The sequence below is a fragment of the Nerophis lumbriciformis genome, linkage group LG12 (genome assembly GCF_033978685.3).
Source record: "Nerophis lumbriciformis linkage group LG12, RoL_Nlum_v2.1, whole genome shotgun sequence".
In the NCBI taxonomy this organism is placed as follows: Eukaryota; Metazoa; Chordata; class Actinopteri; order Syngnathiformes; family Syngnathidae; genus Nerophis; species Nerophis lumbriciformis.
The window spans coordinates 8,711,597-8,729,125 of NC_084559.2; the positions used below are offsets into that span (position 1 = coordinate 8,711,597).

At 42.6% G+C, this 17,529-nt stretch overlaps 1 protein-coding gene across 2 annotated transcripts in view; it reads left to right on the forward strand.

Moving 5' to 3' along the window:
* Nucleotides 1-10,538: 10,538 nt before the first annotated feature.
* The window catches only part of mlec (malectin), a 37,868-nt gene continuing 30,877 nt past the window's right edge, over nt 10,539-17,529 (forward strand). Inside the window, exons 1-2 of one of the 2 annotated variants that reach the window (XM_061985847.2) lie at nt 10,539-10,721; nt 11,086-11,312. In XM_061985847.2, the coding sequence (XP_061841831.2) occupies nt 11,117-11,312 (196 nt within the window). In that variant the 5' untranslated portion in view covers nt 10,539-10,721; nt 11,086-11,116. Of the gene's footprint in view, nt 10,722-11,030; nt 11,313-17,529 lie in introns of both variants that reach the window. The other variant, XM_061985846.2, reaches the window with a different exon arrangement.

Sequence of the window (17,529 nt, forward strand, 5' to 3'; positions counted from 1 at the left end):
CGGTAGGAGGCCACGGGGAAGACCCAGGACACGCTGGGAAGACTATCTCTCCCGGCTGGCCTGGGAACGCCTCGGGATCCCCCGGGAGGAGCTGGACGAAGTGGCTGGGGAGAGGGAAGTCTGGGCTTCCCTGCTTAAGCTGCTGCCCCCGCGACCCGACCTCGGATAAGCGGAAGAAGATGGATGGATGGATGGATGGATAGGTGAAATTAGATAATCTCCCACGGCCCACCAGACTGTATCTCACGGCACACTAGTGTGTCGCGGCACAGTGGTTGAAAAACACTGATCTAGAGAAGCAAGGTTTTAGCTCCTGGTCTTCTCAGCACTAACTTGATGCGTCAGACTTTTCAGTTGAGTTGTAATAAGGTGTGATGTTGGAATGACACGTGTGAGCAGTCTTTAAAGTCAATGTCAATGTCAACATGACGGCGGTTGTGCTAAAGTCTCTGGAATGGGTCGTACAAGTAAAGTCTATGCATGCCAAAGAGGAGTGGATTCAGTTCAGTTTGCACATTTGGTCTTACATCATCAACAGCATACTTTGCCAAGTGTGGTGTACACAATAAAGTTACACAATAAAGTCGATTCAAGTTTCAGCTCCGTTTTACTGGTCAACTTGTGATTGTCAGTTGTCACACGGGTGTTGTTGATTTTGACTTTACCTTAAATTATACAAACCCCGTTTCCATATGAGTTGGGAAATTGTGTTGGATGTACCGTATTTTCCGCACCATAAGGCGCCCTGGGTTATAAGCCGCGCCTTCAATGAACGGCATATTTCAAAACTTTGTCCACCTATAAGCCGCCCCGTGTTGTAAGCCGCATCTAACTGCGCTAAAGGAATGTCAAAAAAACAGTCAGATAGGTCAGTCAAACTTTAATAATATATTAAAAACCAGCGTGATGTGGGCGCGCATGGAGTCGTATATCAACATGGACGGAGCTGCGTGGAAAAAAGCCACCCGGCCTCTTCGCGTAAACTTACCTTAACCACTCGCTCATCTTTTCTTCATCCATCCATCCCTTCGAGTTAGCTTTTATGATGACGCCGGCTGGAAAGGTCTCTTTTGGCAAGGTCTTCCTTTTGAATATCACCATGGGTGGAAGTTTCTGGCCATTAGCATGGCAAGCTAGAACCACAGTGAAGGATGACTTCTCATTCCCTGTGGTGCGAATATTCACCGTACGTGCTCCCGTTGTATCCACAGTGCGGTTCACAGGAATATCAAAAGTCAGTGGAACCTCGTCCATGTTGATAATGTTCTCTGGCCGGATCTTTTTTTCAGCTATCTTGTTTTTACAATATGCACGGAAAGTAGCCAGCTTTTCTTGAAAGTCTTTAGGCAGTTGCTGTGAAATAGTAGTCCGTGTGCGGATGGAGAGATTGCGTCTTTTCATGAACCGGAAACCTGTCGCCATTTTGTGGTCTTTACAGATGTAAACACACAAAGGAAATGAAACGTAATATCCGCGCGCGCTTCTTCTTCTTCTACGCGGGCGGGTGGTTGCTTACAGTAGAAGAAGAAGCGCTTCCTGTTCTATGGGGGCGGGTGCTTACCTTGGCGGTTGCTTGCGTAGAAGAAGAAGCACTTCCTCTTCTACGGGGAAAAAAGATGGCGGCTGTTTACCGTAGTTGCGAGACCGAAACTTTATGAAAATGAATCTTAATATTAATCCATATATAAAGCGCACCGGGTTATAAGCCGCACTGTCAGCTTTTGAGTAAATTTGTGGTTTTTAGATGCGGCTAATAGTGCGGAAAATACGGTAAATATAAACGGAATACAATGATTTGCAAATCCTTTTCAAGCCATATTCAGTTGAATATGCTACAAAGACAACATATTTGATGTTCAAACTCATAAACATTTTTTTTTTTTGCTAATAATCATTAACTTTAGAATTTGATGCCAGCAACACGTGACAAAGAAGTTGGGAAAGGTGGCAATAAATACTGATAAAGTTGAGGAATGCTCATCAAAGACTTATTTGGAACATCCCACAGGTGAACAGGCTAATTGGGAACAGGTGGGTGCCATGATTGGGTATAAAAGCAGCTTCCATGAAATGCTCAGTCGTTCACAAACAAGGACGGGGGCGAGGGTCACCACTTTGTCAACAAATGCCTGAGCAAATTGTTTAAGAACAACATTTCTCAGCAAGGAATTTAGGGATTTCAACATCTACGCTCCGTAATATCATCAAAAGGTTCAGAGAATGTAGAGAAATCACTGCAAGTAAGCCATGATATTACACACCTTGGATCCCTCAGGCGGTACTGCATCAAAAAGCGACATCAGTGGGTAAAGGATATCACCACATGGGCTCAGGAACACTTCAGAAACCCACTGTCAGTAACTACAGTTGGTCGCTACATCTGTAAGTGCAAGTTAAAACTCTACTATGCAAAGCCATTTATCAACAACACCCAGAAACGCCGCCAGCTTCGCCGAGCTCATCTAAGATGGACTGATGCAAAGTGGAAAAGTGTTCTGTGGTCTGACGAGTCCACATTTCAAATTGTTTTTGGAAACTGGGGACGTCGTGTCCTCCGGACTTAAGAGGAAAAGAACCATCCGGATTGTTCTAGGGTGAAAGTGTAAAAGGCAGCATGTGTGATGGTATGGGGGTGTATTAGTGCCCAAGACATGGGTAACTTACACATCTGTGAAGGCACCATTAATGCTGAAAGGTACATACAGCTTTTGGAGCAACATATGTTGCCATCCAAGCAACGTTACCATGGACGCCCCTGCTTATTTCAGCAAGACAATGCCAAGCCAGGTGTTACATCAACGTGGCTTCATTGTAAAAGAGTGCGGGTACTAGACTGGCCTGCCTGTAGTCCAGACATTGAAAATGTGTGAAGGCTAAAATATGAGAAGGGAGACTGTTGAACAACTTAAGCTGTACATCAAGCAAGAATGGGAAAGAATTCCACTTCAAAAATGTGTCTCCTCAGTTCCCAAACCTTTACTGAGTGTTGTTAAAAGGAAAGGCCATGTAACACACTGGTAAAAATGCATTTTTTGCAATGTGTTGCTGCCATTACATTCTAAGTTCATGGTTATTTGCCAAAAAAGAACAAAGTTTCTGAGTGTGAACATGAAATATCTTGTCTTTGCAGTCTATTCAATTGAATATAAGTTGAAAAGGATTTGTTGTATTCTCTTTTTATTTACCATTTACACAACGTGACAACTTCACTGCTTTCGGGCTTTGTGGTACTGTGGATTGCGACTTATAATAAATACAATTGTCTTTTTAATCATCGCCTGGAAAGACTTTGTGCTGTATAAGGAAAGAGAATGAAATGTTTACACAATATAATACTTTGTTCAAACATGATCCTGGTGTACATTTACAGCTTTATAAACCAAACATGTCATCTTTTATTACGCTGCCCTGTGTTTGTGTAATTATGGCTAAAGGGTGTTGCCACACAATTTTTTTTGTTTCATAAAACACCTTCGTGAAAAATCTGTCATCCAAATAGCTTGTTAGATGTTACCGTAGCAACCGATTTCATCACTATAGTATTTTTGTTTGTTGTTGGTTTTTTTTTGTATTGAACAACAAACATACTTCACTCAACAGTCAAGGCACTTTCAACAACAAGGAAAAAAAATTAAATAATAATAATAAAAATAAAAAATAAAGACAAAAAGGGCTACCTCAATCACTTTAAAAGTTTTTAACAAGGATATCAATTTAAGGGCTTTTGTACTCTTAATCATTCTCCAAGATTTGATTGATAATTGTAGAAAATGTAGGCCTTACTTTCATAAATCGACATTTATTTATTTTTTTTATAAAACTTAATTTATAAACTGCAACATTTACAAATAATCCAGAAATAATAATCAAAATAAGTACAAAAACAGTACATAACAGCGCCAGGGGGTTGTAAACTCAATAAAGTAACTAAAATAGAATGCAATATATATATATGTATATATATATATATATATATATATATATATATATATTAGAGATGTGCGGTTTGCGGGCACAACCGCGGAGTCCGCGGATCGGGCGGATGAAATTAAAAAAATTAGATTTTATCCGCGGGTCGGGTCGGGTCGGGCGGTTGAAATAAAAAAAAAAAAGATTTTAAATAGATTCAGGCGGGTGGCAGTTAAACCAATTGGGAAATATATATACATAGTTAAATGTTGTTACCCACATACGAAAAACGAGCAGGCACCTGCAGCATATGCCACAACAGAAGAAAAGAAAAAAAAAAGAGATGGACACTTTTACGTAGCAGAGAAGGGACGCCTCGCCGGGGTCCGGGACCGAGGCCCCTTCCCCCGAGAGGGCCCCACCGGGAGCCGTAGCTGAGGCGATCCGCGAGAAGGGCCCGACGCACGTCCAGGGTCACCACCGCACCGACACCCCGCCTCGTCCGCCTTCGCCGCGGCCGGCGTCACGCGCAGCAGGTAAGCAGCTTACCTGCCCGCCCGCGCAGCTTACCTGCCCGCCACCCCCGTTGCCGGGGGCGCGTAACAGGGGTCACTCCGCGCGCAGTGCGCTCACGAAAGGGGTGGGGCTCACCCTGGTTGATATAGACAGCAGGACGGTGGCCATGGAAGTCGGAACCCGCTAAGGAGTGTGTAACAACCCACCTGCCGAATCAACTAGCCCTGAAAATGGATGGCGCTGGAGCGTCGGGCCCATACCCGGCCGTCGCCGGCAGCGAGACGCGCTTGGAGGTGCGCTCAGCGCGGCTCCCATATGATTGCGCACTGGTGTGCGTCTGGGTCGTGACAGCGTGGCACGCGAATGTCTGTGCTGCATTGGATCAGTCTCCTTTCTTTAACATGCAAAAGCTTTATAACCTCACTAATGCCTTGCATCGTCTATATTAGATATATAACAACGGGCGGGTGCGGGCGGGTGCGGTTCTGATCAAATGTTACATCGGGTGGATGGCGGATGGTTGACGACTTTCTGATGCGGTTGCGGATGAAATAATTGCCATGGGTAGAGCAACCGTGCCAGAAACCTGAGGGTTGCAGGTTCGCTCCCCGCCTCTTACCATCCAAAAATCGCTGCCGTTGTGTCCTTGGGCGGGACACTTCACCCTTTGCCCCCAGTGCCACTCACACCGGTGAATTGAATGATGAATGATAGGTGGTGGTCGGAGGGGCCGTTGGCGCAAATTGCAGCCACGCTTCCGTCAGTCTACCCCAGGGCAGCTGTGGCTATGAAAGTAGCTTACCACCACCAGGTGTGAATGAATGATGGGTTTTACATGTAAAGCGACTTTGGGTACTTAGAAAAGCGCTATATAAATCCCAGGTATTATTATTATTATTATTATCCGCGCATCTCTAATATGTATATATATATATATATATATACATATATATATATATATATATATATATATATATATACATATATATATATATATATATATATATATATATATATATATATATATATACACAATAGACATTTATTATGTAGGAAAAAAAAGGTCAATTTCATCACTATAGTGCGCCCAACCCGGTAGTGGACCGCATGCGAGCTGCGTTGGACTCTTCTGATTGGACAAGAGCTCAACCAATCAGGATACTGCACAAAACCGGAAGCCGGGGGCGTGGCGAACCCTTACCAATCGTGTACATAAATGCATATTTTACTTCACTTTGGCAATTTAATCATTTGAAGAAAAATAACGCGGCGTCTTAAGTCTACTTGTGATTATTACAGTATTTAAACCGAAACAAAGACAGCCAAAAACATAGCGAGAGTGAATAATATCATAGAAAAAATGTAATTGCCATTACTGTACGGTTTAACACATAGACGTGTTATAAGTAGACGCAGCATTGACTGATGTGACGCGAGAAATTGGGCCGCCATCTTGAAGTGGTGATGAGGAGCCGGCGAGCAGCCTAAACTGACAGTTGACAGGTAGAAAACAAAGATGGTGTTCAGCCTTTTCCTGGTCAAATGAGTGGACTGTTGAAAATAGGAATCGGGGGATTACTTTTCACAAGTAAGATTTAACATTAATGTACTATTGGTTGTATTTTGTGAAAAGAATATTAGCACAGAGTTGAGAAGGAGCAAAGACCTTCAATACAGGTAAAAGCCAGTAAATTAGAATATTTTGAAAAACTTGATTTATTTCAGTAATTGCATTCAAAAGGTGTAACTTGTACATTATATTTATTCATTGCACACAGACTGATGCATTCAAATGTTTATTTCATTTAATTTTGATGATTTGAAGTGGCAACAAATGAAAATCCAAAATTCCATGTGTCACAAAATTAGAATATTACTTAAGGCTAATACAAAAAAGGGATTTTTAGAAATGTTGGCCAACTGAAAAGTATGAAAATGAAAAATATGAGCATGTACAATACTCAATACTTGGTTGGAGCTCCTTTTGCCTCAATTACTGCGTTAATGCGGCGTGGCATGGAGTCGATGAGTTTCTGGCACTGCTCAGGTGTTATGAGAGCCCAGGTTGCTCTGATAGTGGCCTTCAACTCTTCTGCCTTTTTGGGTCTGGCATTCTGCATCTTCCTTTTCACAATACCGCACAGATTTTCTATGGGGCTAAGGTCAGGGGAGTTGGCGGGCCAATTTAGAACAGAAATACCATGGTCCGTAAACCAGGCACGGGTAGATTTTGCGCTGTGTGCAGGCGCCAAGTCCTGTTGGAACTTGAAATCTCCATCTCCATAGAGCAGGTCAGCAGCAGGAAGCATGAAGTGCTCTAAAACTTGCTGGTAGACGGCTGCGTTGACCCTGGATCTCAGGAAACAGAGTGGACCGACACCAGCAGATGACATGGCACCCCAAACCATCACCCAACCATGCAAATTTTGCATTTCCTTTGGAAATCGAGGTCCCAGAGTCTGGAGGAAGACAGGAGAGGCACAGGATCCACGTTGCCTGAAGTCTAGTGTATAGTTTCCACCATCAGTGATGGTTTGGGGTGCCATGTCATCTCTGGTGTCGGTCCACTCTGTTTCCTGAGATCCAGGGTCAACGCAGCCGTCTACCAGCAAGTTTTAGAGCACTTCATGCTTCCTGCTGCTGACCTGCTCTATGGAGATGGAGATTTCAAGTTCCAACAGGACTTGGCGCCTGCACACAGCGCAAAATCTACCCGTGCCTGGTTTACGGACCATGGTATTTCTGTTCTAAATTGGCCCGCCAACTCCCCTGACCTTAGCCCCATAGAAAATCTGTGAAAAGGAAGATGCAGAATGCCAGACCCAAAAACGCAGAAGAGTTGAAGGCCACTATCAGAGCAACCTGGGCTCTCATAACACCTGAGCAGTGCCAGAAACTCATCGACTCCATGCCACGCCGCATTAACGCAGTAATTGAGGCAAAAGGAGCTCCAACCAAGTATTGAGTATTGTACATGCTCATATTTTTCATTTTCATACTTTTCAGTTGGCCAACATTTCTAAAAATCCCTTTTTTGTATTAGCCTTAAGTAATATTCTAATTTTGTGACACACGGAATTTTGGATTTTCATTTGTTGCCACTTCAAATCATCAAAATTAAATGAAATAAACATTTGAATGCATCAGTCTGTGTGCAATGAATAAATATAATGTACAAGTTACACCTTTTGAATGCAATTACTGAAATAAATCAAGTTTTTCAAAATATTCTAATTTACTGGCTTTTACCTGTAGTACTGAAATCGTAGCTGCTAGCAAACAAGAGTATGATCATAATAGAATTGCTTGTCAATGAAATTAATTACATTTAAAAATGTCATACTTGAATAACATAAAGTTGAAATAAATGATGAAGATAAAGATTGTAAAAGCCAACAGGGGTAAAAGTTAGGGCCACAGTCCAGATTGTGTAGGGGAGGGGGGGGTAATATATGTTAGCTGACCAGTATAATATTGTGGCTATACAAGTCTAAATTTAGTCTAGCTTCAAGTAACAATATTCAAATACTAACATTGTTGGGTAAGACAGAATTTGGTTTTATTCTGAATCCAGTGAAACAGATTGGTGGTTTTAGCTGATATAAAGACTTTCAGGTGTTTATATATGTTTATGTTTAAATATTTGCCAGACACTTTTGTCCAAGGCAACATACATAAAAAATACATATAAAACAATCACTGTAAACATGATAATTTAAGGGAAGAATGTAATACAAAATATATTACATTATATATTACATAATATACATTACCTTTTGCACTACATTAATTTATATTATTATGTGTTGTCAACTTTGTACTTTTTTATGTCATTGCCTGAAATAAATAAATAATCAATCAATCAATCAATCAATGTTTATTTATATAGCCCTAAATCACAAGTGTCTCAAAGGGCTGCACAAGCCACAACCACATCCTCGGTACAGAGCCCACATAAGGGCAAGGAAAAACTCACCCCAGTGGGACGTCGATGTGAATGACTATGAGAAACCTTGGAGAGGACCGCATATGTGGGAAAAAAAATCACAAGACTATTTCATCTCTACAGGCCTGTTTCATGAGGGGGTTCCCTCAATCATCAGGAGATTTTAATGGGAGCATTCGCATACCATGGTTTATATAGGGCACAGAGTGGGTGGGTACAGGCTGGCCTAGGGGCGTGGTGATTGGCTCATGTGTTACCTAGGAGGTGTTTCCGTCTGTGGCGGCATGTTGTTACAATTTCGCTGCGCTTGTTGAGGGATGACAGGTCTGGACGGTAAATAATAAACAGTTTCTCTTTCAAGCATAGGTTGCATCTTTTATTACCACTATTGTAAGGTGTGCTGGATGCAAGAATTTGCCATGTTATTGAATATTCAACATTATTGTCTTTGAGGTCCCAAATGTGTTTGCTGAGTTCTGTGGTATTTCGCAGGTTTTTGTTCCTGAAAGAAGCCTTGTGATTGTTCCATCTGGTTTTGAATTCTCCCTCGGTTAATCCTACATATGTGTCGGATGTGTTAATGTCCTTGCGTATTACCTTAGATTGGTAGACAACTGATGCTTGTAAGCACCCCCCGTTGAGAGGGCAATCAGGTTTCTTGCGGCAGTTGCAGCCTTTGTTGGTTTTGGGGTCGCTCTGTCCGGGGGCCGACGGCTCATTTGCAATTGTTTTGTTGTGGTTTGAGATAATTTGTCGTATATTGTTCATGCAGCTGTAGCTCAATTTAATGTTGTTCTTGTTGAGTACTTTTCTTAGGGTGTTGCTTTTGGGAAAGTGTTTGTCAATCAGAGTGAGGAATTTGTGGCCAATGTTAGTTGAGACGTTTTTGCTGTATGGGGGGTTGTACCAGATGATGTCGTTTCGTTTTCTGTTCTTTTTTGGCTGGTTTCCTGGCGTGGGTTCATAGGTGAGGGTGAAATTGTATCCGCTTTCATCAAGGGCTTTTTGGTACGGGGGGGTTGCTTGGTCAAATTCAGCTTTGCTAGATGACAGCATCGATAGCCTTTTATTGATTCCGGTAGGTATTCTTTTCGTGGTGGTGGGTGGGTGGTTGCTGTCATGGTGCACGTATTGGAGTGTTGTGTTGGGTTTCGTGAATGGTTGGTAGCTGTTATTTCTCAGGTTGAAAGTGACGTCAAGGAGGTTGACGGTTTGCTTGTTGGCTTCAATCGTGATCCGTAGGCCGTTCTCTTTGAAAATTTGGCATATGCGCTTCTTGGTATTCTCGCTGCTCCTTGGCGAGGCGCGACACACTGCCAGTCCGTCATCACGGTAAATACCAAGGTTCAGATTGAGGCTAGCGAGCTGGGAGAGGAGGAAACTCCCAACGAGTTCACACGTTTCTGCTCCGTCAAAACTTCCCATAGTGACGTCAAATGTTGCATTGTTCTTTTTTTGCCATGGTGTACTGTTGTGGATGAGAATGGAGTTTTTTGCGTGGATGATGATGTTTCTTTCGTTGCCTGTGATTGAGTCGTAGTCTGAGGCGAAGTCTAGTGCTTGAGTCAGTAGGTCTTGCGTGATGGAAGGGTAAAATTCTTCGATATCGAAGGAGATAAAGTTGTGCTGTTGTTTGTCTTGGATGTTGTTGAACCATTTGATTACTGCTGCTGTGTGTGTATATATATATATATATATATATATATATATATATATATATATATATATATATATATATATATATATATATATATGTTACTTATCAGTTACTCAGTAGTTGAGTAGTTTTTTCACAACATACTTTTTACTTTTACTCAAGTAAATATTTGGGTGACTACTCCTTACTTTTACTTGAGTAATAAATCTCTAAAGTAACAGTACTCTTACTTGAGTACAATTTCTGGCTACTCTACCCACCTCTGCTCCTGCCAAATGAATTGCACTGAGTGGAGCGGATCACCACTCCAAGATGGCGGCCCCGCGTCTCGTCAGCGCCAGTAGGCAGTAGCGCTCCATGCTGCGCACACCCTTACAACAATGTCTATGGTTTTAACAGCCGTGGGGCGTGCCAGAGGAGAGGAACACGGCCATGCAAGAAGGACGCGATTGGTTCGCAGCGTGACACATCGGACGCTGTGATTGGTCAGTCGCTCACGTCACTCATCTGCCGCGTTAGGTAGCGCCGCAGCCAGCAGCCCGTGGAAGATGCACACACTTTGAATGAAAGTCGTCAAGTGTTGCAGGCTGACACTTTTACCATCTTACAATATATGAACGCCGACATTGCAGTTGCGTGTATCTAGCGGGACTTTATCACGCACTTTGACAACATTCCTACCTTTGGCGACAGGTAGGTAAGACACATTGTTAGCCGCACTCACGTAGACCACGTATTTCTGGTTAGACAGGTATGTTAGCTAGATAGCACAACGTTACTTTTACTTAACTACTAGTACATTTATTTGAATAAAATATGTATTATCATACATCGTCGTTTGCTTCTTAAATGCTAATATCTTTGTCGTGCGTTTTTTTTTTTAGTGGCTGTGCTAGCTTCCTGGCTAACCACTCATATCATATTGCATGTCATCCCGTCCAGCCTGCTAGCTCATTTTGGGGGAAATCGCGCTAAATCTTGTGTGTTTTTTGGTTCTTGAAGGTATTTCACTTTCAAGTCCAACTACGCCGCTGACCGTGCTTGTCTGCGTGTGAAGGAGCGACCAGGCGGCGTGTGTGTGTGTGACAATGCGGCGGCTCACGGCGCAGCTCCTCGCCGGGCTGCTTGCGGCGGTGCTTGTGCGGTGTCGGGCGGACGGCGGCGGCGGCGGCCCCAGCCTGGCAGAGAGGGTGATCTGGGCTGTCAACGCCGGAGGGGAGTCGCATGTGGACGTGCACGGCATTCACTTCAAAAAGGACCCCTTGGAAGGGAAAGTCGGTAAAGGTGAGTGACGGATGTTGAGTTGCTTACTTGACAAACAGTCAGTAACATGCACTATATCAGTGTTTTGCAGCCAAAGCACATTTTTGTCATTGAAAACCAGCAGAAAACTTAAAAAAATGAAACACAGCAGCCGATATTGACAGTAAAAAGTCGCATTTGTTGGATATGAATTTAAAGTAAATAAATTATCAATAGTAGCCTCTCTTCTGGAATAGTTCCAGTAGAGTTTAAACATGCAGTGGTACGACCTCTACTTAAAAAACCCAGCCTCGACCCCTCTCTCCTCTCTAACCTCAGACCTATCTCTAATCTTCCATACATTTCCAAAATATTAGAGAAGGTTGTCTACAGTCAGTTGTTGCCCTTCTTAGAGGATAATGGTATCACTGAGCTGTTCCAGTCCGGTTTTAAAGCCCTCCACAGCACAGAGTCAGCACTTCTAAAAGTTTTTAACGATATCCTCCTGTCCACTGATTCTGGTAAATATGTTGTCCTGGTGCTTTTAGATCTGTCTGCTGCGTTCCACGCCACCTTAATCACTCGTCTTGAGAACTGTGTGGGCATTAAGGGCGCCGCCCTCAACTGGTTCCGGTCGTACCTAACCGACAGGAGTTTTTGTGTAAAAGTAGACAGTTTTATGTCGTCCACAGCTCCTTTACCACATGGGGTCCCCCAGGGCTCAATCCTTGCCCCAATTTTATTTGCGCTTTACCTTCTCCCCCTTGGTTCTATTTTTAGGAAGTACAGTATTGCATTTCATTTTTACGCCGATGATTGCCAGATTTATTTTCCCATGGCACAAAATAACACGGTTCAACGTCTTATTGACTGCCTGCACGACATCAAAGTCTGGCTTTCAGCTAACTTCCTGAGCCTAAATGAAGATAAAACAGAAGTTATGTTGTTCGGTCCAAGTCGCTCTCCCTCGCCCAACATTGACCTCGGCACTCTGACCCCGTATCTCAGCAACTCTGTCACAAACCTGGGGGTAAAGTTTGACTCAGATTTTAAATTCGAAAAACAAATCAGCAGCGTCGTTCAAAAAAGCTTTTATCAATTACGCCAAATAGCGAAAGTGAAACCGCTTCTATCAAGACATGATCTTGAGAAATTAATCCACGCCTTTATCTCGACTCGTCTTGATTACTGCAATGCCCTGTATGTTGGCATTAGCCAGGCCTCCCTCGCCCGCCTGCAGCTCGTGCAGAACTCTGCTGCTCGTCTGCTAACACAGACCCGCAGACGTGAGCACATCACCCCTATTTTAGCGTCCCTTCACTGGCTCCCTGTGCGTTACCGAATCAATTTTAAACTCCTTTTATTTGTTTTTAAATGTCTAAACAACCTCGCGCCAACCTATCTCTCCGACCTCCTTCAGCCTTACTTCCCCACCCGATCCTTAAGATCAACCGATCAGCTGCTGTTGACGGTCCCTGACACAAGGCTGAAGCTTAGAGGTGACAGAGCTTTCGCCGTTGCTGCTCCCAAGCTCTGGAACGACCTACCCCTGAGTGTTAGACAAGCCTCCTCTCTTCCTGTTTTTAAATCTCTCTTAAAAACATACTTTTATTCCATGGCTTTTAACACTGAGTGATATCCATCCTGCAATGGCGCCCCATAATACACCTGCTGTGAACCTGTTTTTATGTTTTTATGTTTTTATTTATTCTATTTTAATTATTTTTTTCTTTATCGTGTTCTGTTTGTGTTGTGTTTGCTCGGTACTCGTTTTATCTTTTAACCTGTTCATTGTACAGCACTTTGGCTACCCCTGTGGTAAATTTTAAATGTGCTTTATAAATAAAGTTGATTTGATTTGATAAAGCATAACCAAGCACGCATCACTATAGCTCTTGTCTCAAAGTAGGTGTACTGTCACCACCTGTCACATCACACCCTGACTTATTTTGAGTATTTTGCGCAATTTTGCTGTTTTCCTTAGGGGTGTAACAATATGTAACAGTCACTGATCTGCGTTGTGTATCTTGTAGTGAGGCGCACACACTGGAGTTGAATCATGGAGGATTTATTCACCTTTTTGAATAGAAACAAAAACAACGAGGCGTCACACACAGTCCACGGCAAAAACGATCTCTCTCCACAGCTCCGAGCGTCGGTGCTCACTCAATTCAATTATATATTCTTAATGTGGAAATAATAATAATAATAATAATAACTAAAATAGTAATAATAATAATAATAATGAAAAGGTAAATAAAGCATAAAATAGTCTCAATTAAATTAATTAAATAAAACACAGTATATAAAATATATACTTCAGCAAATAACAATATATATTAAGAAAAATGATCCTTAAAATGTGCAGTAATACACCTCATCTTTCCCACCCACATCGACTCTTTTTATATTTTTTATACAATAAACTATGTCAAAAATACCTCATAACATACATACCTTTTTTGAATAGAAACAAAAACAACGGGGCGTCACACACAGTCCACGGCAAAAACGATCTCTCTCCACTAAAAATAAAGAAGAAAATAATACACACTCATATTAATGCTAGAGCGGCACACAAGATGTCCACACAGACACACAACAGAGCCCCTGACCCGTGCGTAAACTTACGAGACCAGGAAACCCCGCAACAACTGCCGCTAGCAATAGGCTAATCCACGCATCATTTAGCATACAAAAGTCTTTTTTTTTTTGTCACTAATTCAACAACCAACATTCAGGAATTCAACACGCATGCCCACCAACAAGTCACAAGACAGTGCGCATTCCCACAAAACACTTTTAAGAACGACAACCAAAAAGTTTATAAAACAAAAAGGGAGAGAGACATAAACGTGACTTACCAGCTCCGAGCGTCAGTGCTCACTGAAGCTAGTCACAAAGGTGCAACGCCAAATCACCCCCCAGGGAAACAAAAAGGTATGTAATGGAAAATAAGAGAGTGGAACCTATTTACAATGAGAAACACTTTTGGGGAAGTTCACCACAAAAAAATGATGTGAATAAATGACCAAAATTAAAATAAAATAGAATAAAATTTAGCTCGGCTACAAATACACAAAAATTTCAGTTCGGTACGTACCTCGGCTTAGAGGTAACGGTTCGGTTCATTTTCGGTACAGTAAGAAAACAACAAAATATACATTTTGTGGTTATTTATGTACCAAATTTGTAAACAATGGCTTTATCCTTTTAACATTGGGAACACTATAATAATTCTGGCCACTTTAATCAAGTTTAATCAGTCTTTTGGAGCCAAAGCACATTTTTGTCATTGAAAACCAGCAGAAAACTTAAAAAAAATGAAACACAGCAGCCGATATTGACAGTAAAAAGTCGTTCTCGCAATTGTTGGATATGAATTTAAAGCATAACCAAGCACGCATCACTATAGCTCTTGTCTCAAAGTAGGTGTACTGTCACCACCTGTCACATCACACCCTGACTTATTTTGAGTATTTTGCGCAATTTTGCTGTTTTCCTTAGGGGTGTAACAATACACAAAAATTTCAGTTCGGTACGTACCTCGGTTTAGAGGTAACGGTGAATGTGAGTGTGAATGTTGTCTGTCTATCTGTGTTGGCCCTGCGATGAGGTGGCGACTTGTCCAGGGTGTACCCCGCCTTCCGCCCGATTGTAGCTGAGATAGGCTCCAGCGCCCCCCGCGACCCCAATGGGAATAAGCGGTAGAAAATGGATGGATGGATGGATGGAGGGTTCGGTTCATTTTCGGTACAGTAAGAAAACAACAAAATATAAATTGTGTGGTTATTTATGTACCAACTTTGTAAACAATGGCTTTATCCTTTTAACATTGGGAACACTATGATAATTCTGGCCACGTTAATCACCATTAAACTGCCTCAAGTTGTTGCTCAGATTAAATAAAATGACAAAACTTTTCTTCTACATATAAAAAGTGCAACATTAAACAGTTTCAAGTCAACTCATCATGCTTAATTTTTTACAGCATTTGGGAAGCCTGTAGTTGATTTTTATTATGTAAATGTTATATTTTTATCAACATGTGATAGCAGGGACCCTGCCATTCAAAACTAGGCTGCTGCATTACTAATGATTAATGTAACTATAGCTGGAAAAAATAGTACAATAGCCATAGGAGAGACTATTCATCCCTGAACACCATGGAGTTCATGTAGGCTTAATGATGCACTTACATTATTAGATCAACTATCAGAGACAGAAACTCTTCATTTAACATAATGTCTTTTTTTGCTGCTTCAACACAGCTCAATCAACACAGAAAAAGGTCAAGTGAAATAACAGACTGACAGGGCTTTGCTGTCCGTAACACACACACCGCAAAATGAGCTAACGTTACGCTAAAAGCGAATTAGCCTTCACCTCAAGCCAGGACTGCGAGCGAGCTGAGCTGCCGTTTAGGTTTCTAGAAGGTCAACGGGCTCATAGTGATGTTACTAGTAGTTGACTGGGAGGTGTTTATTATCATTTGGGGAGAGTCCGCTGCCTGATGATTACCTGCTAAACGCTAAGCACTGACTACATGCGCTCTGAATACGCACTGCTGATTGGCTGTTACCGCTCTGTTTGTAACCAATCAGATGGTTGTGTGGGTGGGACAATGCTGGGTGCTGTGTAGAGGACTGACAGAGGCAGAAGGAAGCGGAGGCGGCTACTCGGTGGCCTAGTGGTTAGAGTGTCCGTCCTGAGATCGGTAGGTTGGGAGTTCAAATCCCGGCCGAGTCATACCAAAGACTATAAAAATGGGACCCATTACCTCCCTGCTTGGCACTCAGCATCAAGGGTTGGAATTGGGGGTTAAATCACCAAAATGATTCCCGGGCGCAGCCACCGCTGCTGCCCACTGCTCCCCTCACCTCCCAGGGGGTGATCAAGGGTGATGGGTCAAATGCAGAGAATAATTTCGCCACACCTAGTGTGTGTGTGACAATCATTGGTACTTTAACTTTTTTTAACTTTTATGTCCGTGTGGAAACTCGTTCGATACACCACCGAACCGAAACCCCCATACTGAAATGGTTCAATACAAATACACGTACCGTTACACCCCTAGTTTTCCTGTGTAGTGTTTTAGTTCTTGTCTTGCGCTCCTATTTTGTTGTCGATTGTCATGTCATGTACGGATGTACTTTGTGGACGCCGTCTGCTGCTGCACACACTGTAAGTCTTTGCTGTCGTCCAGCATTCTGTCCAATTCAGTTTTGTTTTGCATAGCCATCCCTAAGCTTCAATGCCTTTTCTTAGCGCACTAGCCTTTCGTTTATTTTTGGTTTAGGCATTAGACACCTTTTTACCTGCACATTGTCTCCCGCTGTCGTCCGCATATTGTGATCACAACAAACCACGTTCTTGACGTCCACAAAGCAATTAGCTACCTGCTGCCACCTACTGATATGGAAGAGTATTACACGGTTACTCTGCCGAGCTCTAGACAGCACAAACACTCGACAACCGCACATTATTTGCGGATTATAATTACTGGTTTGCAAATTAGGTGAAATTACATAATCTCCCACGGCACACCAGATAATATCTCACGGTCCACTAGTGGGCCGCTGCACAGTGGTTGAAAAAACACTGCACTATATTGCCAAAAGTATTTGGCCACTTGCCTTGACTCGCATATGAAGTTGAAGTGCCATCCCATTCCTAACCCATAGGGTTCAATATGACCTTTTGCAGCTATTACAGCTTCAACTCTTCTGGGAAGGCTGTCCACAAGGTTGCAGAGTGTGTTTATAGGAATGTTCCACCATTCTTCCAAAAGCGCATTGGTGAGGTCACACACTGATGTTGGTGGAGAAGGCCTGGCTCTCAGTCTCCGTTCTAAATTCATCCCAAAGGTGTTCTATCGGGTTCAGGTCAGGACTCTGTGCAGGCCAGTCAAGTTCATCCACACCAGTCATGTCGGAAGAGGAAGGGGCCCGCTCTAAACTGTTCCCACAAGGTTGGGAGCATGGAATGTTTTGGTATCCTGGAGCATTCAAAGTTCCTTTCACTGGAACTAAGGGGCCAAGCCCAACTCCTGGAAAAACAACCCCACACCATAATTCCTTCTCCACCAAATGTCACACTCGGCACAATGCAGTCCGAAATGTAGCATTCTCTTGGGACCCCTCTCTGTCAGTTTACGTGGCCTACCACTTCATGGCTGAGTTGCTGTTGCTCCCAAACTCTTCCATTTTCTTATGATAAAGTCGGCATTTGACTTTGGAATATTTAGAAGCGAGGAAAT